General features: G+C 47.1%; 2 protein-coding genes across 2 annotated transcripts in view; one reads left to right on the top strand and one right to left on the bottom strand.

Annotated features, from left to right (window-relative positions):
- Positions 1 to 24726, top strand: part of ANO2 (anoctamin 2) — a 319011-nt gene that overhangs the window by 4349 nt on the left and 289936 nt on the right. The window lies entirely within an intron of this gene.
- Positions 4574 to 22726, bottom strand: LOC122223927 (60S ribosomal protein L34-like). The gene is given in 3 exon segments (XM_042945052.1): positions 4574 to 4641; positions 22355 to 22645; positions 22648 to 22726. Coding segments are annotated over 3 exon segments (438 nt in total).

Below are 24726 nucleotides of genomic sequence, written 5' to 3'. Positions count from 1 at the left end.
TGGGCCTTGTTCAGCCACTTAGTTGGGGCACAGCATCATGCTCAAGAGGGTGGGCTCTTTACACAGATGTTCATATCCCAGGTCTGGCGTCCAAGTTTCCATGTCTGTAAAAAGGGGGTAGTGATGTATTCTTCAGGAGGTTGTTTGAAGAGGAAAACAAGACAAGTAAATTAAGTACTTAGGACAGTAATAGTGCATGTCACTACTGTTATTAATTAGAGTTGCCAGATTAGCAGATTCAAGATGGCTAGTTACATTTGAATGTCAGATCAACAGCATATCCGTTTTTAGCATACGTATGTCCCATGCAATATTTGGGATATACCTAATACTAGAAAAATTATTTGTTGCTGATCTGAAATTCGAATATAACTGCCCTGGCAACTCTTACGACTATTCTATCACTGCCCAGCTTTGCTGCCCACCAGCAGGTTCCATTTAGGTTTTCCTGGCTTTGGCTGGGAATTCGGAGGGCCCAGAAATAGCTCTTGGGACTGACCAGTGTTAGATGGGGACATGGAGCGTGTCCTGGATGGTCATCCCTGGTCTGCAACCAGCACAAAGCGCCAACTTCCACACCCCCGGCCCCCCACCCCAGCTTCAAAGCCTGTTTAACTCTTTTGCCTCACGAGGCCCCTCCAGGTCACTCAGCAACCCAGAGCCCCCTCCACTCATGTGGCCTTTGTGACCTACTCTCCTGCAGTTTTGTCTCTCTCTCTCTCTCTTTTCTGAAAATTAATCATTGTTAGTTTTGGGACCTCTGATGCAAAGTGTTAAGTTAATGGCACTTGTCAGTCGTGGCACATTATCACCATTGGCGTACAGGGAGGACCCTCGCGTCATGTACTTAAACGCCCGCCTTGATATTTGCCTGTTCCCTCCACAGGCAGTCGTTCCAGTGCAGTATGTTCCTGGGGGAGTGGATGGTGCTGTTCTTGCTTTTTAAATTTTTTTAATGTTTTAATTTTTATTAAATATAATTTATTGTCAAATTGGTTTCCATACAACACCCAGTGCTCATCCCAGCAAGTGCCCTGGCGCTGTTCTTGCTTTATGCAAGTTTTTCATTTAAAAAGCGGACTTTATTGTTTAGAACAGTTTCAGATTTACAGAAAAATTGGACGGAGAGTTTCCATATACTCCGTACCCGGTTTCCTCTACTATTAACATCTATATTAATATGGTACTTTCTTTTCTTTTCCTTCCTTCCTTCCTTCCTTCCTTCCTTCCTTCCTTCCTTCCTTCCTTCCTTCCTTTCTTTCTTTCTTTCTTTCTTTCTTTCTTTCTTTCTTTCTTTCTTTCTTTCTTTCTTTCTTTTTGAGAGAGGGAGAGGGAGAATCTTAAGCAGACTCCACGCCCAGCATGGAGATCAGTCTCACGACCGTGAGATCATGACTTGAGCCGACACTTAACTGACTGAGCCATCCCGGTGCCCCTGCATTAATATGGTACCTTTATCACAATTAATGAACCAGTATTGATATACTATCATTAACTAAAATCTCTACTTTATTCAGATTTATTTAGCTTCTACCTCCTATCCTTTTTCTGTGCCGGATCGCATCCCAGATGCCACATTATGTATAGGTATCCTGCCTCCTTAGGCTCCGCTGGCTGTGATGGTTTCTTGAAACTGTACATGTTTTTAATTTACCTAGGAGGTACCCTGTTTTACAGCTTATTCTATTCCTGACTTTCCCTCTCGGCCCTGTATTTTGGGATCCTTTGCGTTCTGCACGCGCATCTAACCCAGTTTTCCTAATGGATGAGCAAGTTGCCGTCACCACAGTTACCCGATGACTTCCCCCAGCATGATGGGCACCCACGTGGCCTCCTACCGTGTGTCACCCCAACAAGACTGAGAAGGAATTGTCACCTCCTTCAGGGCCGGCAGTCCTTGATCTTCTCTGGTTCCCCCTCGCGCCCCTCCCCCGTGATGCCATGTTGGTGCCAAACACTGGCTGGAGCTTCATTAGCCGGAGCCCCCGAGCACCTCTCCTGGGGGCCTGTGGGGGCCTGCAGAGCTCTCCTGTGCGTCAGGATGCTCAGTCTTTGTCATGAGCTAGCAGCCTGGAGCTGGCACCTCCCGGGAGCAGGGCCGTGGCTTGGCTGCACCTGAAGGCAGCTTGGAGGGTGAGTGTGGTGGTCCCATCTGCTCAGCTACCCCTGCCTGTCTGGGCCCTGCTGTCTTTTAGGCTCTGGTTTCAATTCGATTTTAAGATAAATGGAGAGGAAATGGGTTTGTATCAGAGACCCATTAGAAACTATTCACTTAGCCTTATAGATCAAAAGAACTTTGTGTCCATCAAATTCTAGTTGATTGACTATCACAGGAGTCATTTCCGCCCCTGGTGGCTGAGTGAATTTTACACAGGATGATGTTTGGTGCATGCCTTCTGTTTGGTGCTCTGCATTTTCAGTCAGTGGGCGTAGTTCCATGTATGGACATTGTTCATGTTTTAAAGGCTGTTTAGTATTTATCAGGTGACAGTTTGCATATATGTTTTCTTACGTGTAGCCATCTGATTAGATTTCATTTGAAGACGTCGCGCTGGAGATGCCTGTGGGTGGCAGAGATGCCTGCAGCCTCACTGCCAATTTGGATTCATGAGGGTGACCTGTCTAGAGACGGGCATCACTGCCGAGTGGGAGGGTAATGCGAACATTTGAGGGAGTTACCCACCCAGGGCCTCCAGACGGGGCTGTGGAGCTGGGGGGCTGAATGAGGCCTTCTGTGACACACCTCCTCCTACCCTTTCCCAAACCTCCTGCCCTGACCCAGAGAGCGAGAAGGACAGAGGCAGAGACTCAGATGAACAAGGGGCACCAGGGGGCATCCCAGAACCAGGCGCAGCGCTAGGCATGTGGCAGGTCTGGGGGCAGGGGGCATTTGTGGACTTAGGGTGTAAAGGTCCTCACCCACCCTGCAGGCCCTGAGATTCTAGCAGGCACGGCCCACAACTCCCTCTGTGTGGATAGCTGGACCTTCCAAACTGGGAATGGAGGAGAGGGCATTGACGGGGAGGCTAGGGGCCGCCTTGCTTGGGGCTAGCTCCCCTGGGATTAGGGCACCAGAAAACCGATTGCAGAAGCTGCCTTTATTCAGCCTGGTCTGGCATCTCCAACAGGTCCCTGGGCTGCTTCTGGCACAGCCAGGCCTGGAAGGGGCATGGTGCCAGCTGGGAGGCACCAGGAGGTAGTGCTCTCCTCTCTGACTTGGTGTCAGGTGGGAGCCCAGGACTGACCAAATCGCTTCCTTCTCTACAGAGAGGGGACCCCTCCCCATCAGCCTTAGAATGACCCTGACACCTGACTGTTCACCTTAGAGCCCTGGATGTCTGATATCTAACTCAAATTACTGCATGGAGCCAGAGAAATGGGCTGGGGGACGTCTGGGGTGTAGGATGTCAAGATCTCCCAGGAAGGCTGATTTAGGGGAAAAGATGTGGGCCAAGAATATCAGAATGTCTTCTCACTTTCTTAAAGCCAGAGGCCACTGTTTCTTGACCTTTGTCATCACCTCCTGTTCCCACTTCCTTTTCAGAAGAGTTTTTATACTTCCGATTAAACAGTGCGTCCTCCTAGGCCCCTGGATGGACCTGGGGTGACTTTGGGAAATTTGCTCTCTATCATTAGTCTGTGGTTTAAAGGGAGGAACCCAATTTCCTGAATGCCTTCAGTGTGCCTCCTAACGTGGATCTCACTTTCACTTGTGCTCCCTCATTTCGTCTTTGGGACTATCCTGCCAGGCGGCTGTTATCTTCATCTTTTGAAGGAAATGAGGAACCAGGCTAAGAGGCTAGTGGCTCCGTCACGGTGCACCTACTTCGAGATCCAACTGAGGTTCGAACTCCATCTGAGGGTCTGGGGTCTTTGTTGCACCAGAGATGCCTGCCGAGCCCTCGATAGCACTTTCCTAGTCTTCCTTCCTCAGAATTCCAAGAGGAGAGTCTCCTGCGAACACAGGCAAAATACAAATGTGGAACTAATGACGCCCCAGTCCGTGCTGTTTCTCGGTGATGGCTGCTGCGCTCCCCCGGGTGTGGGTAGCGGTCACACTGCTGTTGACTTGTGCTAATGACTGAGGAAAATGTGGTGATTTCCCCCTGGCTTTGCGTGTGTTCCTGTCCCACGTGCCCCACCCTGAAGCCGCACGAGGGAGCCTTAGGCTTCTCACCTGCCTCTCTCTCCTACCCTAAGGGATCTTCAGGGGACACAACAAAGACAGGCCCCAGCAACCCCTGCCCCTGGGGCTGCACAGCTGAGCAGAGCAGAGCCTCCACAGGGCTGGTTGGATCTCATCTCCGAGGGGGAGGCCTCTCGGCAGCCTGGGGGTGGAGTACAGAGAAAAGTGAGGAGTCAGGCCTCCCAAAACTGGGTAGATGTTTCCTTTTCCAAAGAGTTAACAAAAATGGACACTCAGTATTCTTGCTCGATGCTAATGGCGACCCTGCTGAGGTGGTACAAGCAGCCGTTGTCCCTTGTCCGAGCCGGCGTCAGGCTGGTGAGGAGCAGACCTGTGCCTTGCAACTGCTCCCCCTGTTCTCTTAAAATGACTCTCCAGGGGTGACATTTAGTCTACACAGTCGCCCATCCGGAGGCGAGCACCGTCCGGGTCGTGAAAGAGTTCGGGCAGTGGGTCTGGTGAAAAGCAGGCCAGGGGTTTCAGCAGCAGAGGACAGGAGCTGGGGTGTGGCCCTCTCTCATGTCCTTCATGTCTGGTGTCTTCCATCTGTTGACCAGGGCTTCTAGAGGTCTCTAGAATTCCTCCAAAGGGGCTGGAAGGAGTGTCCAGCCTTTGATTTGCCAGTCCCACCGCACAGGACACAGGGCAAGGGTCAGTGACTGGCCTGGCTGAGGGCCTCTGGCCTGCGTGCCACCTTAGCTGGCTGTGTGTCTTGCTGGCTTTCTGTTACCAGGTGCAGCTGGTGATATATGAGAAAATGCAATCATAGGATATTAGAGCTGGAAGGGCTTTGGATCATTTCTTTCAATTCCGTCAGAGAACAGGGCCTAAAGTTGGGAGGACATGGCTTGTACAAGGTCACACTGCTAGGTAATGTCTTACATAAATGAAACACTGATGATAGAGAGTCTGTGCCGACAAGCAGGTCAAGGGGGACTGACTTCCTTCTGGTAGCTCTGTCTTCCTTGGAGCTGAGTTACTGTCTTCCCGCAGGGCTGGGGTCTGACCGGTACTCCTGGTTTGACCTGTCACAACAGGGTCCTTGGCCAGTGCCTGTTCTGACTTCAGACACGGTGTCAGTTGTTACATATTTTGAGTATCCCTTGTGCTTTCTGCTATCATTTACATGTGCCTCTGCACTTGGTCACGGAAAAGTTGGTCTCTATCCTGCTAATTAATCTTGCCTCTTCAGGGCAGTGCTAGATGGTTTGGGCCCTGAGACAGGCATGGAGAAGGAAGGCCACCCTCCGTTTGTCAGTTGATAAGTTCGAGGTCTTTGTGGACCAGAGGCTGCTTGGGCAGTCACTTCAACTGTAAAGACACGCAAGGGATCAGCTCCAGGGGAGGCCTGCCAGACTCTGTCCCTGCCACCCTCTCCTGCCTCTCTCTCATTTAGCACATGTTGACTGAGCGCCTACAGGTGCCACATCCTGGGAGCTGATGAAACATGTGACTAAGATGTGGTCCTTGCCTTCAAGGACCTTGTAGTCTATTAGGGGATGCTGACCTGATTGCAGAGAGTCACCTAAAGTCTATCTAAAAGAGCAGTAAGAGAGGGTACCAGGAGAGTGACAGATGGTCTGGGTGACCCCAAGTCCTCCCTCTGCTTGGAAGCTCTCAGCTGGCTCACCTTCCCTTTCTCTTCCCCGATGCTTGGGTCCTTACAGAAGTGAGGGGGCTGAGTCTTCTATTCTTATCAGGTCTCTGGGCAGGATTCACCCTCTGCACGCTGAGCTGCTGGTAGATGCTGTGCAAGTTAGAAGTTTTGCTGAAGTGGGTGTTGCATGTGGAAGTGTCTTTCTTTGAGCCTTCCAGGTCTGGAGACACCTGGTAGTTGTATCTGATGCTTGGCATGTGGTGAGGTTGGTTCTGGGGCCACTTCAGCCTTAAGTGTCTCCTTCTTCCTGCAGGCAGGGTCTCCCAGCCACCCTAGGTCAGCTCATCTGGGTGCCCCGGTGCCTCATATCTGATGACCCTGGGGCTCTGAGGCAGCATCGGGAGCTCTGAAACCTTGGGAGTTTTGTGAATAGAATTCAGGGGCAGAATTCATAAACCTGGATGCTAGAAAGTTGTACTTTATTTTCACCAACACTTAACTGGAACTTAATGTTTACTTCAATTAAGGACACAGGCACAAAGCTACATTACTACGAGTTCCTGTGAGTTTGTCGCTGATAGAAATCATACATGGATTTCTGTTGCATGATATAGTTGTTGCACAAAGGTCCAAAAGCACGGATCCTCATGCTCAGTTTAGGGGTGCCTGGGTGGCTCAGTCGGCTAAATGTCCGACTTCGGCTCAGGTCATGATCTTGCAGTTCGTGGGTTCGGGCCCGTGTCAGGCTCTGTGCTGACAGTTCAGAGCCTGGAGCCTGCTTTGGTTTCTGTGTCCAACTCTCTCTCTTCCCTTCCCCCACTCATGCTCTGTTTCTCTCAAAAATAAGTAAACATTAAAAAAATTGAAATTATGACAGTTTTGGGTTGTGCTGCTAGGTCTTGCTATTTATTGTGTTGATAAAGAAACAGGTATATGATTATATCATGAGTTTATGCTTAAATACTTTTTTTATAAGTTTATTTATTTATTTTGAGAGAGAGAGAAGGAGAGAGACCCAGTGAAGGGGGCTGGAGAGAGAGGGGACAGAGGATCCGAAGAGGGCTCTCTGCTGTGCCCAATGTGGGGCTCGAACTCACGAACTGTGAGATCATGACCTGAGCTAAAGTCAGACACTTAACCATCTGAGCCATCCAGGCGCCCCTTAAATATTTTAATAACTATATTTCTATATACTTAGTCTCCTCATTATTCTGTATAATTATTTTACACATCTAAAAATATTCTGAGAAGGGGTCTATAGCTGGTCTTTAGCTGATCATCTTAGGGCTCCAAGGCCCAAAAAAGGTTATGAAACCGTGAACATAACCTCTAAGACTGAGGAGAAGCTTCAGGCAGTGAGTGGTGGTCCTGTCTGGCTGCTGTGGGGATCCCTCCCCACATGGAGGCCACATGGGGATGCCCACCAGCTGCTGTCTGGAGACTGGTTCAGAGAAGGTTCCTGGGGAGCCCTGAGGCAGGGGCATGATTTGAGGGGCATGTGAACAGAACACACTTGTGACATCCCCTGAGCCCCTCCCTGCTGCTGCCGCTGCTACTTGGGGCCTGCGTGGTTAATTGCATTTGGAAGTATGTGGTTTAGTCCATAATATGCTTGAACTCAGGAAGGACATGGAGAGGAAAGAGGGTTGGGCTGAGTACCAGAGACCTGCGTTCTAGGTTCTGTTCTACCACCAGCTGGTTTCTTTCTGGACCTTGACTTCCCCATCTGGAAAAGGAGAAGGTTGGGCATCATCAGGGATTCTCAAACGGTGTACTTGAGAGTGCTCGCTTTCCATGACTTAGACTGATGTAGTCTATGCTAACATAAAAATTGCTACTGTTTTCTCAATTTACTGGAAAATTGCAGTGATAAAGATGATTTTCTCAATTTAAAATTGTTCTTTTCCTTAAACCTTTGGTGGCTGTTACTCCTTGTCTGCCAGTAAGTACTTGTTGAGGGCAGAGGAAGTGGATGAGAAGTACAAGAATATTAATGTTAGGAAAACTTAGAATTGGCCGATCATGTTTAATTTTGCAACTTAGGTTTGGTTGTGGGTGTTTGTTGCCCATCCTGTGAGTCCTTCCACTAAAATTGGTCTTGGTTTGAATGTTTGAAGGACTTTTATGAAGGGTGTTGTAACAGCTCTTATGGGGCTCCACAGCCCCTGTGGATTCAGGCAGTTGTCAACATATGGCACCTGGGGATGCAGTCTGCTAAGAAGGGTGACCCTTGTTCTGGATGAGCAAAGGGCGAGTAGATTGGTGAGTCTGAGCAGGATGATGGCTTCTCTGCCTCTCATGTTTACATCAGGCTGCAAACAAAAGCAACAGTGCCCCTGATGTGTTCCCAGCCTTCCCTGTTCTGTGCATCATGACTGTGAGGAGGACGAAGTGACAGTACCTTGGAAGCAAAAGGATGAAGAGATGGTAGGGTTGTTAGCTGTGTCATTGTCTTTTGGAATAGACAGTGCTCTGTGGAGACCCTACCTTCCCTCATCCCTCCATCCCTCTTGGCTTGGAGGTCAGCTAAGGCAAGAGTGTTGTGAATCTCCCCAGCAAGATTCATAGAGATTGCCATTTTTGGTCCAATGGCTTCCAGGAAGTCCTGGGTGCATTGTGATATCTTCTGGAATGTGTTCACCATCCCTTGATCATCGCTGGTTTGGGGTTCTCATCTGCTGCACCCCAGCCCACCGTGGATAGTAGCTGGACTCCCCATCCAGCTCAGCAGTCCAAGGGGCCAGGTGACCACTGGCATTCTTGTAACTGTCTCATTGAGTTTCCACTTGGGGATCCCTCCATTGCTGTCAGGTGTCAAAGGGTGGAGTATCTCTGGCTGTGAATGTTTTAGCTAAAGCTGTGTTTCTCCCTCCCTCTGAACTCGTCCAGCCCAGGGAACTTACACTTAGCTCATCCACAGGCCCTCGGAGGGTCGAGGCTTCCCTGGCTGCAGAGAGGGCCTGTGGCGTTTTAGCACCTTTTCAGGAACAGGAAGTCAGAAGGAGTGGAATTTGATGGGTCTGTTGGTCTGTTGAGTTTTCTCTGTCAAGTGCAGACACAGGAACCTGAAGGCTTTGGAGCTGAAGCCCCAGAGCCCTCAGAGTTTGTGTGGGTTCGTGGTTGGCTCCCTGCCAGACCACCCGCCCACGGTTACGGCATTGTGTGTGTTGCTATGTACTGTTCTCACTGTGCACCGTGGAGTTGAGGGGGTGCATTCGGACCACCTCAAACCATGGCCTGTGAGCACGGCCTGGGTGTCCCAGCTCTGCTAGCGGAACATTTTAGAAGACCAGTGGTCGTCAGTAGGAGTTACTTCGTGCAGGTCACCTGGACTTGTCCGGCAGCAGAATGTAGTGGGGAGAACTTTGTGTGTGGAGGGCCACAAATGGGACTCACTGATGTGTGCTTTTGTGCACGTTTGTCAGCCATGCTGGGTCTCTTTTCTTATTTGAGACGGGTAGCCAGCACCCTCCACAGGTGAACATACTTCCTAAACTGTAGGCTGTCAGAAAATGAAGTGTCCTTGTTTTCACCGTCCTTTGTAGGGATCATGTGGGGTTTCCTCTTTGCCAGTGGGCCTGAGTTGGCTCTCCCACCTGTCCACGTTTCTGCTTTAATTTTCCAATTTTTTACCCTCCCTGTGAGCTGAGCTGAATTTTCTGTCCATATTCTGAACGCATGAAGGTATCCCCAAAGGGAGGAGGAGGTGCGGGAAGTTTACTGTCGAGCCGGGAAACGAGACCGCCTCATGCAGGCACATGTGCTCACTGCGTCTCTTCTGGGCTGGAGAGTCTCACAGCACCGGTTCTGAATACCGTGGTCGTGATCCTGAATACCACTGCTGACCAGTGTCAGGAGTTTACTCTCTCTACTCTTATTTGCTGAATTGTTTTTGCTAAGTTGGCTCACTTTTTAAACTTAAATTTATTTTATTTTATTTAAATTTGTTTAAAGTTTATTTATTTATTTTGAGACAGAGAGAGAGCAAGCATGAGGTGATGGGAGGGGCAAACAGAGAGGAAGAAAGAGGGAATCCCAAGCAGGCTCGCACTAACAGCTTGGAGCCCGATGCCGGGCTTGAACTCATGAACTGTGAGATCATGACCTGAGCTGGTATTAAAGAGTCGGATGCTTAACCAACTGAGCTACCTAGATGCCCTGTTAAAAAAAAAAAAAAATTATGTTTGTTTATTTATTTATTTTGAGAGAGAGAGAGTGCCAGCAGGGGAGGGGCAGAGAGAGAGAGAGAGGGAGAGGGAGAGATAGAATCCCAAGTAAGCCTTGCACTGTTAGCACAGAACCCGACACTGGCCTTGAACTCACAAACCATGAGATCATGACCTGAGCTGAAATGAAAGATCAGACACTTAACTGGCTGAGCCACCCAGATGCCCCTTAAATTTATTTTAAAAGGAAATACCATATCCTTATCATAGAGAACCAGTATCACTGGCCAAGAAATAGACAGTAATGCAAAAATAAACCACAGAAAAAACCTAATAACGTCATTCATTTCTGGCTAGATGCAGCAGCTGTGGAAGATCTTAGGCCATTGGGGGTGGGGGGTACTGCTCACTCTTCCTTGAGAAGGAGGCTTAGCTAGTATTGGAGAGGTTAAAGGTGTATTGGCATCTGAGACTTTATCTTTGCAGGAAAGTTAGAAAGAGGCTCACTTTTGCACTATTTAAAAATGCTATTTGATGCTCTGTTGTGTCTGTTCACTGTTTGATGCTCCTTATTCTGTACTTGGGCAACATCACCCAAGCACTTAGTATAGCCTCTGAGTTTCACTTGTTCCTGGATCGACTGAAGACTTTGAGAACAGGGACTGTGTTTCATTCTTTCTTTGTTCTTTTGGACAATGTCTGGCACATAGTAAGTGCTCAACAGTGTTTGTTGAATTGATTCAAAGCACAATGTGTAGCGAGAAAGTACACTGTAGAGCCGAGGGGAGGGAGAGATCCACAAGAGTTAGGCTTGGCAGGGAAGGCTTTCCAGAGATGGGGCGCTCTCTGCAACCCAGCACTGCCCCTCTTCCAGCCGGGAACCTGTCCCTTCACTCTTCCTGGGGAGTCCCCTCCCAGTTCCTGTTTCTCCTTCTTGGTTCCCTCACCTCCTTCCCCAACCAGGGAAGAAAATGTGACAGCAGGCTGCCTCCCCCTCAGAGCCACCCACCCTGAGGAGAGGTGGGTGGTCAGAAGACTTGTGGGTACGCCTGAGCCCTTACAGGCCGCCCTTGGGCCCAGTGTTGAGGGGGGTTTGGTGCCCTGAGCCCCAGGGGTTATCAGCTGTCCTTTTCTGTCTTTCCATCCTCCTTCCTCTCTAGCTGTCTCCCTCTTCTTTCTTCTAGCAGCCTCTAGCTCTCCTCTGGTGGGCACCTCCCACAATGCCACAGACCACTGTGTTGAAGCCCTTGGCGGTGGTTGTGTTTATGCCAGGCTACTCTCTGTGATATGATTATCCAGTCCTCTAGAAAAAGACGCAGGTCCTGTTTGCTGTGGACACTGTGGCAGGAGCTGCCCATGTGACCCATGGCCATGCTCCGAAGGCCCCTCTGGCATCAGGACCCCACTTTCATTCAGTCACTGTTGGTCTCAGTGTTGCCGGTGTTGGGGGGGTTACCTGTTCTCTCCCTCCTGCCATGGGAATCTGGACCATTCCCTCCCTGGGCATCTTGCTGCTGCCTTCCAAGTTATTCTTAATGAGCACAATGACTTCTGTGCTAGGTACATCAAGTAACTCATTTAGTCCTGGTAACAACCCTCTGTAGTATTTACCACTACTGCCCCCTCTTTTGTAGATAAGGAAACTGAAGTTACCTAACTTGGTCAGGGTCCAATGGCTAGTGTCAGTGAGGGATACAGACAGACCCGGAGTCTGAGCTCTCGGTCACTGTGGTGTCCCACCCGTCCAGGGATAACGCTTCTGTCATCTGAGCTTGGTGTGAGGAGAGGGTGGCCATATTCTCACCACTGGGATTGCCAGCAGCTAAAGCAGGTTCAGGAGAGGAAAAGGTAGCCTCTGGACTTGAGATTATTCTGCTTACCTCTTTGCTCCCTGTTGGGCACACCTGTCTTCCATCCTGTCTGTCTGGGGAGGTTGTGGGTTGGGGAACAGTTGCATCCTGTGGACACCTTTTAGTTACAAGGTTTGTAATTTGTGTTTGTGGCAAGAATTGGTCTGCTCAGGGGTGCCTGGGTGGCTCAGTCAGTTAAGAGTCCGACTTCGGCTCAGGTCATGGTCTCACGGTTCGTAAGTTCGAGCCCCATGTTGGGCTCTGTGCTGATAGTGCAGAGCCTGGAGCCTGCTTCACATTCTGTGTGTCTCTCTCTCTGCCTCTCCCCTACTTGTGGGTAGCATCCCTCTCTCTCTCTCTCTCTCAAAAGTAAATAAACATAAAGAATATTAAAAAAAAAAAAAAAAAGGAATCCATCTGCTCAGGGCTGGCCCTGAAGCCATTAGATGGGCGTGGAGCCAGTAGGCAGGGGTGAGAGGCAGCAGGGTTTGCCAGGAGGGTGAGGCTGGGGAGGGACACAGCAAGAGCTGGAGAGCACGTGGGGTGCTGTGGGGCATCGGGGCAGTGTGGCATCCGGAGCTTCTCGGGACCCCAGCAGGGAGGACATTGAGCCGGGCTGGAAGCTTCTCTGTGGAGCAGGGTTGGGATGATCCCTAGGTGTGTGTGCTGCCCTTTCCTGCCTTCAGGCACCAGAGTGGGTATGGGGGACCAGGAGGCGTTGGTCTTGAGCGTGCTTTTTCTGTGCATTTTCTGTGGCTTCTCCCCGTCTGGTTTCTCCATCATTCTACATCCTTTATGTGGACTGTCCAGTCTTTCCTTCAGACCCTTCATGTAACCCTGCTTTGAAGCCGCTACACTTGAATAGGGATCAAAGCTTCAGGCTTTTGGGCACCAGCAGGTGGAGCAAGGCTCTGGAAATCACACCATACTGGCTCTTTCTTTTTTTCAAGGACCATGGCCCCAGACCGGCCTCCCTCCTTCCTTTACCCCAGCTGTCCTAAGCCGCTTACCTTACAGCCTAATGCTGTAACAGCCAGGCACCGTTTGGGATGGAATGCCCTTTAAGCGCGAAGGCTTCTGTTCTGATCTGGGATGAAGGACATGGTCAGTACATCTGGGGAGGTCAGTGTTTAATGAAGAAACAGAAGGCAGACAGTTTTTTCAAGGTCATGCAGGATGGCCCCTGTAAATGTGCAGGTTTATTCCATGTGTGGCTACTTATGGAGGGTGAGTGGTTAATCTGCTCACAGCCTCCTGCATTCTGGGTCATTCCCTCCTGCTGTTAGGATGCTCAGGAAATGAAAGCTAATTCAGTCATTAATCTTAGCCTAAGCCAAGCTGAATCAGACAGATATGCTAGGATCTCCCTCCCTCAGACCCAGAGTGTAACACCCTCCAGGACCAAAGGGCTGTGGTTTATCTGCACCACCCCTCAGCTTCACTGGTTTGGGTGATTGCAAATTGCACAGACCTCGTTGGCATATGTATGTAGATACACATTCTAACTGTCTTGCTTGGAACCAGGGAGGGCAGGGCTGGAAGGTTTCCTGAGGGAGAAAGTTCTGATGTAAGCAGAGTTGGAATGCCAGACTGCATCTGAATCCCAGCTCAGCCACTAAGCGATGTATAAGCTTGGGCAAGCCGTATGATGTCTCCTGTCACTTTAGTTTTCTAATTGGATCTCTTCGAGTTGTTTTGAAGAAACATCTGGCACATTGTGGGTACTTAATATTTGTCAAGGAAACAGGTGATTCAGTGAGATGACATACCCCAAAGTGCTGAGAGCCGTGCCTGGCATATGCCCGAGATTCAGTTTCCTTGTTACTCTAGTTCCTTGATCTCGGATCCAGAGATCCCTAAAACACTTCTGTCTTTTGCTGACCTCTAGGCTGACCTGTCTGTACATGAGATGTAGTCTCCCATCCAGATGACATCCGTCTTCTGGTCTGGCTTCATGGACCAGCAGGAGACTCTAACACCTGCCTGTTGTCCCAATGCCCTGAGGAGCCAGCCCCTCTTTAAAAAGCTTTTTTTTTTTTTTCTTTTCTTCTTTCTGGAGTCTCTGGAAATCTCTCTCAAAAGCTAAGACCCAGTATCAAATAAATACCTACCAGAAGGCTGACTGGTCGCCAGGAAGGCTCACCTGGAATCATACAGACCTTCACATTCCCGGGCCTGTGACTAGATCTTTAATCTTTGTGCCCTGGTTTGGGCTAGCAGTCTAGCCTGATTTTAAAATCCTCATTGAACTTTAAGCATTTTAATGTAACTTGTTATAGTAAGTCCAGTTAAAATTTTTAAAATTTATTTATTTTGAGAGAGAGGGAGAGAAAGAGAGAGAGAGAGACAGAGAGACAGAGAGTACACATACACACAAATGGGGGAGAGGGAGAGACAGAAACCCAAAGCCTCATGCAGGGCTTGAACTCCTGAACTGTGAGATCACGACCTGAGCCGAGATCAAGAGTCAGATGCTTAACTGACCACATCACCAAGGTGCCCCAGTAAGTCCATTTTTAAAGTGAAAAATCAGTGCAATCTTTCTGCTTTCTAAATCTGGACTTTCAAATCTCAAGTTTGAAGGGAGGCACACCGTACTGTTCTTGCTGTGCTTTGCTGAGAACAGCTATGCACTGTATAGCTCCAAGCACATTCTAGCCTCTTATCCTACCAGAGGAAGAGAGAATATAAACTGGCTCTTTTGCTTGCTTGTGCAGTATCATAGAACTCAAGAGGGAAGTTCTTCTTGGTGTCTAACCTAACTCCCTCCAGAGCAACCATGTGTTGGTGAAGGAGCCGGTCAGATGGCATGCATTTGATTGGCCCCGCTGGGTCTCATGTACATGCCTCGTGTCTCCAGAGCCTCATTTTGAAGCTCCCATGTCCCAGGCAGTGGAGCCAGTGGGAAGATTGGAAAATATCTTCCTTTTGGGCCTGAGGAGGAGAGAGTCTGACAATCTGCAGATTGGAGCTCTTTTCCCAGCTTTGTCTCAGACTCAGGACAGTCGTATGACTTTTCCCAGATCTTGAATTTCAGTGTTTTTGGCTGGTTTGGGTTGCTCCATCCTCTGTCTCCTGTGACACCAATAAGCAGGTCAGCTCACTGTTTCCTGAAGATTCACATTTTCCTCGGTGGGCTGCATGAGATATCTGGAGGTCATCTTGTCCATGCCCCTGCCTCTGGAACAGGCTTCTCGTGTCCCTGTCCTTCAAACATCTTCCTAGAGACTTCTCCATCGTTTCAGATAATATCTCCCTATACTTTAGGGACAAGGTTCTTTCTAGAGTCTGACTTAAACCTCTCTTGCTGCCATCTCAGTCCCTTGGTCCACCTAGTCCTGGCCTCTAGAGAGGCGCAGTACAGCTGCTCGGCCCCGCCCCTGTTCCTTCCTTGTTCTTGTTGGGGTATCACCTCCGTGCATCCAGCTCGTGAATCCCCCAGCAATTTCTTTGTCACTAGATCACATTGCAAGCTCCTGTCCAAATGCTGTCTGGCCGCTTCCTGTTCCAGGCATCTCCCTCCCACCTGAGTATTTGTGTTTCTGATTATTTATCCCCAGATGCAGCAGCCACATTTTTCCAGGTTGAATCTGCTCGTTGTTACTTCCTGCCTGGGTTTGCTAACATCTCCAGGTCCCTTTTGCAGCCTGTACCGCATGGGCTTGCTGGGCTGTGTGCAGCCCTCGGAAAGCAAACCGCCAATGGAGCGGGCTCTGGGCTGGGGAGAGCCGGTTCTTCTGCTGAGAGGGGCCCCACCCCTCTGAAGTCAAGGCTCTCCCCAGGAGGACATCTGAATTGATGAACACAGAAAGCCATCGAGCGCTGCCAGCAGGGGGACGACCTACCCCGAGACCTGTCCCAGCTGTTCCGCTTTCTCTTAGTCTCCTGAGCCGAGAACAAGGGGACGCCTTCCTGCCCTCTTGGCCTTGGCTCTGTCCAAACAGCCATCACCAGTTCTAATTAAATACTCAGCAGATGAAGCCACCAAGTCCCGCTGGATGAGGGGGTTGGGGCCATTTCCTGTCCAGGTAGGGGCCTGGGCCAGGATGGCAGGGGCCACAAGTTAAATGCAGAAGAAGAGTGAATGCTCCCCCCATTTTTTTTTTTTTTTAGAAAAGGGAGGGTTTATTTTATTTTATTGTAAACCCCGATGACTCAGAATGTCAGAGTTGCAAGGGACCTTTGAGAGTCTTTAATGCTCGTCTCATTTTACAGGTGGAGGCCCATGGAAGTTTGGTAACCTTCTCCAATTCCCAGAAGCGTTACAAATTGTCCTCTGCTCTCTAGATGGGTGCTCACTACTAAGCATGGAAAGTTAAGTCTCTCTCAGTGAGGAGGGGCTCAGAAACAGATGCCTGTCCAAACAACCTTGTCTTCCTCCTGCTATATCTTGCCTCACTCTTTACCTTGACCCAGAGCTAGAAGGTGATGTTGGGTGCAGTGGTACCTCTCTAGCCTCCCAGGGCTCTCGGTTTACCATGATTAAATTGAGGTCCAGGAGTGTGAATGAGGGTGAGTGGGATGGCTGCTCCAAGATTGTCAGAACTTGAGTGACCTGGGAAGGGGGTTGGCTGGGGCGGTGGGGGTGGGGGTGGGGAGAAAGCTGTTAAAGACAGAACTCCTGCATCCTGCTCCCTGTCCCAGTGCTCTTTCTCCCTATCCCCGGACAGCTTCTGAGTTTTGAACATGTTGCTGTTTAGGAGGCTTCCTCAGAAGATGCTGATGAATTTGGAGTGATTTTAAAATTCAACTGGGGAAATAAACAGCTGCAGCTTGAAACACAGACACACACACACTGTGCTGCCGTGTCTCCCTCCTTCCCAGTCTAGGAAAAGCACACACACCCAAGCCATGTAGAAACACAGAAACCCGTGTGGATGGGCTGAAGGAGGACTGCAGAGGGAGAGGGATTAGCTCTCGGCATATATCGCATCAGGAGACTGCGTGGTCTCAAGAACATGCGTCTGGAACCCTAGAGACCTTTGCATCCCTGGTGTGTGGGAACTCTTTGCAAGGCAGAGCTGGTTTTCTTTTCTGAAAACCTTCCACTCCCCTCGGGAAGGGGGAGGAGAAAGGGAACAGGCATTCGTTTTTTGTTTTGTTTTGTTTTGTTGTTGTTTTTTAAATATTTATTCATTTTTGGGAGAGCACAACTAAGGAAGGGGGGTCAGAGGATCCGAAGCGGGCTCTGCTTTGACAGGCTGACAGCAGTGAGCCTGATGTGGGGGTTGAACTCACGAACCTGCGAGATCATGACCTGAGCCAAAGTCAGATGTTCAGAGCCACCCAGGTGCCCTGGGAACAAGCATTTGTGTGGTCACCCGAGTATATATTCATATTCTCTTAAAGCTATTGTGGGGTAGTAGTTATTGTGAAATTATTCCTATTTTATAGAAACTGAGGCTCTCAGAGATGAAACGAAGCTCCATTTCAGTGCTATGCACTTTCCATGACACGTGCTGCCACCTTATTCTCATGGGTTCTGTGGACCTACCTGACTGAAGATCCCAGGATCCATGGTCTTTGAGGGACCAAGCGATTTTGGGGGATAGCTGCTAACCCACTGCATGTATCTTTTTCCTTCTCTGAAGATGGAACTCATGCGACTTGGCTAGTTGGCTGAGTTGTTAGAATTCCTGATAACATGAAGTCTGTAATCCTCTGAGCTGTGATCAGAAATGACTGTTAGGGGAGCCTGGGAGGCTCAGTCAGTTGAGCGTCCGACTCTTTTGTTTTGGCTCAGGTCATGATCCTAGAGTTGTGGGATTGAACCCTGCATCTGGCTCCTCACTGAATATGGAGTCTGTTTAAGATCCTCTCTCCCTCTCTCTCTCTCTCTCTCTCTCCCTGTCTCCCTGTCTCCTTCTCTCCCTTTCCCTCTCTCTCTCTCTCCCTCTCCCCACTGCCCCTCCCCTGCTTGGTGCCTGGACTCCCTCCCTTCTTCCCTTTCTCTCTCTCTCTAAAAAAAGAAATGACTGTTAAAGAGAGATTTGCTGGCTTCTAACCTGGAAGCACCATCCAAAGGGGTTGTTTTAAGTAGTCTACTGTGTGTCTCTCATGCACAGGCACACTAGGGCAGAATGTGAAGTCCCAGCTCAGGCAGAGAGCAGGGGGAGTCTCTCCCACCCTAGCAAGAGACAGCAAGCTTCTTGGCTGCCGCTTGCTTTTACATGCCCACCCTTTTTTCCCCTGTCTTTGGGAACCCCTCTTTCAACCCTGTTACCCCTCCAGTTATCACCTGCTCGCTCCTCTTCTTCACAGCCAGGCTTAAAGAAACCTTCCTGTTGAAGTGTAACATATATCAGAAAAGCGTACGTGCACAAATGGTAAGTGTAGGACTTGATGAATTATCACCAAGTGGATCCATGCGTGTAACACCACCCAGATGAAGAAATATAACATTTCCAGCTCTCCAGAACCCCCCTTGGGCCTCTTCCCAGTCACGGGCCCCTGTCCAAAGGTCACCATAACTACTTCTGTGTTCAGGCGTGAGTGTTGCCTGTTTTTGAACTTTATGTAAATGGAATCATTTGGTATATACTTAGTGCCTCATTTTTTTTCCCCCTCAACATTAAGTATGCGATGTTCATCTGTGTTATGTGTAGTGGTGGTTTATTCACTACTATAAGGGTATTTATTTCATTCGAGTGTACCACAATTTACTTACTCAGTCTCCTGTCAGTGGACATTGTTTTCTGCTTTAAGCTATGAATAGTGTTGCTTTGACTGTTCTTTTACAAATCTTTTGGTGAATGCACGGGGGAAGGGGCAGAGGGAGAAAGAGAGAGAGAATCTTGTGTAGCCCAATGTGGGACTTGATCCCACGACCCTGGGATCATGACCTGAGCCAAAATCAAGAGTCAGATGCTCAACCGACTGAGCCACTCAGGCGCCCCTTGGTGAATGTACTTCTGATGGGTATTCTTTGTGGGGGGAAGTGCTGGGTCATATGGTATATATGTTTGTTTAACTTTAGTAGACACAACTGACCAGTTTCCAAAGTTTTTGTGTTAATTTATACTCTCCATTAGCGGTGTACAGGAGTTCCAGTTTCTCCGCATACTTGGCAACTCCTGGCGTTGTCAGTCATTTTAACTTTAGCCATTCTTGCTACATACATAGTGGTGTCTGAGTGTGGTTTTAATTTTCATTTTCTGATGGCTAATGAGATGAAAACCTTTCACATGTATTTTTTCCCTAGCCATTGGATATTCTCTTTTGTGAAGTGCTTGTTCATGTCTTTCAGCATTTTAAGAGATGAATTGTCTGCCTTTTTCTCATTGATTTGAAGGAGTTCTTCATATGTTCTTGGTATGAGTCTTGTGCTGAGTATCTGTTTTCCAAATATCTTTTTTCCACTCTGTGGTATTCCTTTCCTTCTTCATTTGTGCCTTTTGGTGGATAGAGTTTCTTAATTTTATTCTAGTCTAATTTATTGATCTTTTCCTTATGATTAGTGTTTTTTGTGTTCTGTTTGAGAAATCATCACCTTTAAAGTACAAGTTGTGAATATATTTTTTAATGTTATCTTCCAGAACTTTATTGGTTAACAATTCACTTTTGGACTGTAGTCCACATAAAGTTGATTTTTTTCTTATGTGTGTGGCATGTTTGTGAGTCAAGATTAATTTTTTTCTCCACATGGATGTCTGATTGACCCAACAATGTTTGTTGAAAGAACCGTCCTTTCCTGTGGCTCTGCAGTGTTCCATGTCATCAAACAAGTGTGTGTGGCTGCTTCTGGATTCTCTATTTTATTCTGTGGTTCTGTTCGACTGTATTTGTGCTAATACCTCCTTGTTGTAAACATTGCACTTTATGTTAGGTATTTCACAGCCTTTCAGAGTTTTTTGTTTTTGTTTTTTTTTTACATTTTCTGGGTTTGTTTTTTTTTTTTAATCTTTTTATCTTAAGCAAGCTCCTTCAGTCTGACTTCTGTTCCTGCCACTGTGCCCCAAATGGCCCCTATGGGCCATAGATGACTGTCCCCCTATGGTTGGTGCTAAAACATAACAGATATTTTAGTTCTCAGCTTCCTTAACCTTATAGCAACATTCAGAAGAGCTGACCTTTCCTTCCTGTTTGAAACACTATCTAAGCCGATGCCATGCTTTCCTGATTTCCCTCCGACTTCTCTGGCCACCTCCTCTCAGTCTTCTTGGCTGGGTTATTCTGCTGGATTATTATTTTAATACTTTTTGATTTTTGATTTTATGTTTTTAATTTGAGAGAGAGTGCGCACATGTGTATGAGCAGAGGAGGGGCAGAAGGAGAGAGAGAGAGAGAATCCCAAGTGTAGAGCCTGATGCAGGGCTTGATCCCACGACCCTGGGATCATGACCTAGTGAAATCAAGAGTCAAACACTCAACCGAATAAGCCACCCAGGCTGCCCCAGGGTTATTATTTAAATGTCGGGCTGCTTTGAATGTCATTTCTAGGCTCCCTTTTCTCATTTTACAGTTACTCCCATGATGATTTATTTCCAACATTTCTGCTGCCGTCTTCATGTTAAGAGAACTCCTGAATTTATATCTCCACTTAGAATTTTCTTCAGAGCTTGAAATCCTGGATTATCTCAATCAAAGTTTTTCCTCTTGTCGTTGTCTTCTTGAATTATTTTTTTAACCCAGAATGTTTTATTATCCTACCTTCCTTATGTACTCAGATCCCCTCCAGTTGGGGCTTCAGGAAAGGGATTTCTTTGAAATTCAGTTGCCCAAAATAATTAATTGGGGGTATTTCTCTAATTCACTAGGAAGCTGAGAGAATTACCCAGTTTATTTCTGTCAGTTTCTTTGTTCTCTTAAGAAACAGGTAATATCCCTACGAAGTGTTGGTTGTCAACCCTCCTAGGTTTCTGTGAAGCACTCCTCATCTTCGGTGTTACTCTTTTCATCTTCATTTTGACATATAGAATGGTAGAGCTTCAAAGGAGGGGAAGACGAAGGCACAGAAATGCCAAGTGAATTCCTCCCACCACAACTGGTAGGCAGCAAGGCCCTCAGTTTTTTCCATCAGACTCCCCTCACAAGGACCATTGGTGGTTCTCAAAAACCAGATGTCCAGTCTCCAGCCTTGATTACTAGTCCAGGGGTGGGAAAGAGCTGCCCCTTTTACCCTGCTGGGGAATTGACAAACAGGCTTATTTATTTGTTCATTGCTTATGTCCTATGATTCTCCTGATAATCACTTTAGAACTTTTTTTAGGTCGAAATCATCCCCTGTATCTCTTAAAGCTGGAGATACAGTGTCATAGGGACTACTAATCAGGATGTCAATTAGATTGAAAGATCTTTCTTGTGTGTTTGTATATGGAGGTGGTCCATTTGTTCTCAAATTTGAGCATTATCAGAGTCACCTGAAGAGCTTATTTAGGACTATGTTTCTCTGTATGTTTTGATTAGCGGTTGCTCTAGGAATTACAGTAGATATGCTTATGTTTTTATAGTCTATTCAGAATCAGTGTTTTACCACTTCAAGGTGAGTACACAAACCTTACCATCTCATAAGTCCCTTCCTGCTTTGTCTCGTCATTTTCTTACGTAACTACAGTGACATCTATTGAAAAATGTGTCAGAAATGTTATAGTTTTTATTTTAACTACTAAACATATTTTTAAAAATCAAGAAGGATAGAATGGTGTATTTCATTTACTCAGATATTTACCATTTTTGTGGGTCTTTCTTCATTCCTGATGTTCTAAGTTTCCCTTCTGTCTGAGGACTTGCCTTTAGCAGTGCTTTTATTGTTGGCAGGAAGTGATATTGTTTTCTTTCATCTGAGAGCCCTTTATTTTAACCTTCATTTGCGAATGACATTTCCACAGGATAGAGAATTCTGGGTTAATTGTTCTTTTCGGTCTGTATTTACAAAATGTTCTTCTGCTGTTTTCTGGCCTTCTTGTTTCCTGGTGAGAAATCTGTACTCATTCAGATAGTTGTTTTCTGTTTACCTTTAGTATTTTTTTTATCTTTGTCATTAGTTTTGTCAACAATTGATTATGATATGTGTGAGGATGGATTTCTTTGGATTTATTCTGTTTGAGATTTTCTGGGCTTCTGGAATCTGTACGTTTCTATCTTTCACCAGATTTGGGAGGAAGTTTTCAGTTATTAAAAAAATTTCTTTTCAGCACTGAACTCACTCTTTTGTCTTTCTGGGAGGTTTGGTGGCATTAATGTTAGATCGTTTTGGTAATGTCCTATAGGTCTCTGAGGTCCTGTTTGTTGTTTTCAATTATTTTTTCTCTCTGTTGTTCAGATTGGATAATTTCTTTTTTTTTTTTTTTTTTTTTTTTTTTTAATTTTTTTTTCAACGTTTTTTATTTATTTTTGGGACAGAGAGAGACAGAGCATGAACGGGGGAGGGGCAGAGAGAGAAGGAGACACAGAATAGGAAAGAGGTTCCAGGCTCCGAGCTGTCAGCCCAGAGCCTGACGCGGGGCTCGAACTCACGGACCGCGAGATCGTGACCTGGCTGAAGTCGGACGCTTAACCGACTGCGCCACCCAGGCGCCCCTTGGATAATTTCTTTTTAATTTAATTTTTTTATTACTCAAAAGAGATTCATTGTAAAATGTAGCTTTCTGACTCTGTGCTTGTGGCTTCAACATTTTCACCATGATTTTCTGCTCCTCAGTAAGGAAAGCACACTTGATCCTGTCATGAACACACTTAGCACGCATGGAACCATCATGGACCCCGCTGACATGTTTTCTTGTTTTAGACAACCTCATAAGAACTTTAGGTCTCCCAGCGCAGACTCCTTGAAGTTGGCCTGGATACACGTCACATGCAGATTTTAGGGCTTTCTTAATCTCCTTGGTATAAAGGTAAACGATTCTTTACCAGGGGTTCAGGATAGCCTAGTTTTGTTAGAGGCTGCTTTGTAGGACAGCCTATGATGACATGTCAAATGCTGGACCATTCTGAATGCTTATGGATGCCATCCCCCTGGAAGAGAGCCAGACTGGATCATTTCTATTGGTTTTTTGAAGGATTCTCTTTCTTCTGTCACCCTCATTCTGCTATTGAGCCCATCAATGAGCTTTTGATTTTGATTATTGTATTTTTTTTCCTGGAACTTCTGTTGGGTTCATTTTTATGTCTTCTGGTTTTTTGTTTTTGTTTTTTTTTTGGCTGAAATTTTCTATTTATTTCAAGAGTGTCCCTTTCTGAGGCATTTTTATAATAGCTACTTAAAGTAGCTTAAAGGTGTTTGCCAGGTATTTAGTATCTTTGCTGTGTTGGAGTTGGCATCTGTTGCCTTTTCCCATAAAATCATTTTCTGTTTCTTTGTGTGCTCAATAATTTCTGAGCGCGTCAAGGACATTTTCAATATTATTAGATGTTGGGTCCTGTTTAAATCCTATTTGTGTTTTAGCAGGCACTTGATCTGCCTGGGAGGCTGCAAGTTCTGACCAGTCCTCTGTGGACCGTGGTTTCAATATCAGTTTCATTTTCAAAGCCTTGTGCTGTTTGGATCTGTCCCACAGATGCTCCCAGGTGGCTAGTTTGGAACATGGGCAGCGGTCTACCACGTAGTTCAGTCTTTATGTAGCCTACTGTTTAGGGTCAGATGCATGTGCCTACAGCCCAGGGGTGAGCGAAGGAGTTCATGAACAGCTTTATGGGGACAGTTTGCTGTGCTCCTCCCTCTCTGTGATCTTTTTGTACCTTCCAGTTTTCCAACGTCCCCTTTGTCACCTTTTCTCCAGAAACCTTGGGATTTGCTTACCCTCTTCTGCCGCATATTTCCCACAATTGCATCTGTATCTGGGTCAAGTGGTGGGAGAACAGAGAGAGAGAGAAACAGCAACAGGGGTTTGCTCCACCCTCTTGGGGGCACAGCCCCTCTGTTCAGGGGAGAAGGTTCCTTTCCCTTAGACTTCTAGAGGCCTGTGGGCTAGGGTGCAAAAGCACAGAGAAAAGAAAAAAAAATGGGGGTTTGCTTCCCTTCTCTCTGAGTGTTGAGGTTCCCTTTTTTTTTTTTTAAATTTCTCAAGCCAACACTAGAGGGCTTCTCTTGGGACTCTCTGCTGGGCTGGTGGTGCCCACCTCTGGCTTTTGGACTGCCTTGGCTCTAAGCAGGGGGATACCGAAGGAGAAAAACACCAGTTTGGTGTTAGTTTGAAGAGCTCCCTAGTTCCTCAGTCTGCCTACTACTGTTTATCTTTCAGAATTCTCGAGTTGCTGCTCCATACCTTCTGTTCAGGTTTTGTAGCTGTGTTCAGAAGAAAAGATGCAGGGAACATGCTTACGTCCTCTTACCTGGAACTGAGACTCCTGGAAGGCTTGTTTAGAGCACAGCTTTCTGGCCCCCATGCTGAGAGTTTCTCTGATTCCATTAGTCTCAGAGCTGGAGAATTTGCACCCCTAACAAGCTCCCAGAAGCTGCTGATGCTGCTTGTCCCAGAACCACATTTTGAGAACCACTGATACAGCCTATCCGTAAATAATCATGGGAAAACTTTTTATCCAGAGTAGACTGTACGTCAAGTTACTTCATTTTAATAACATTAAGTACCCAATGGTTTATTTTCAATAAGCTGCAAGAGAAAGGACAGTGGAAATCCCTTGGTTGAGCAGATGAGATTAAGAGAAATAAAACATTACAGATTTTATTATCTATTAGATGGCCAAATGGGAACTATGGTTGATGCTTTACAAGTTTATAGAGCTTTACAAGTTTGTAGAACTCAAGACTTGTGGAAATGTTGTCATGGGGAATTTCCAGTATTAAGATATCGGCTTTAGGTATAAATTTTTCAAGCAGAATGTCATGGAACATCTAGTAACTCTTGAATTTCTTTGTTTGTGGGCTGTATCTTTGAGTGTAGGAAAGGTGGTCAGAGGAACTAAATTTTCATCTCATGAAAAGCTGGTTGGCAAAGGAAGAGCCCCACTTGTCCATGCCATCCTGGCAGT

The sequence above is a fragment of the Panthera leo genome, chromosome B4 (assembly GCF_018350215.1).
Source record: "Panthera leo isolate Ple1 chromosome B4, P.leo_Ple1_pat1.1, whole genome shotgun sequence".
NCBI lineage: Eukaryota > Metazoa > Chordata > Mammalia > Carnivora > Felidae > Panthera > Panthera leo.
This window is presented reverse-complemented; position numbering and strand designations above follow the sequence as displayed.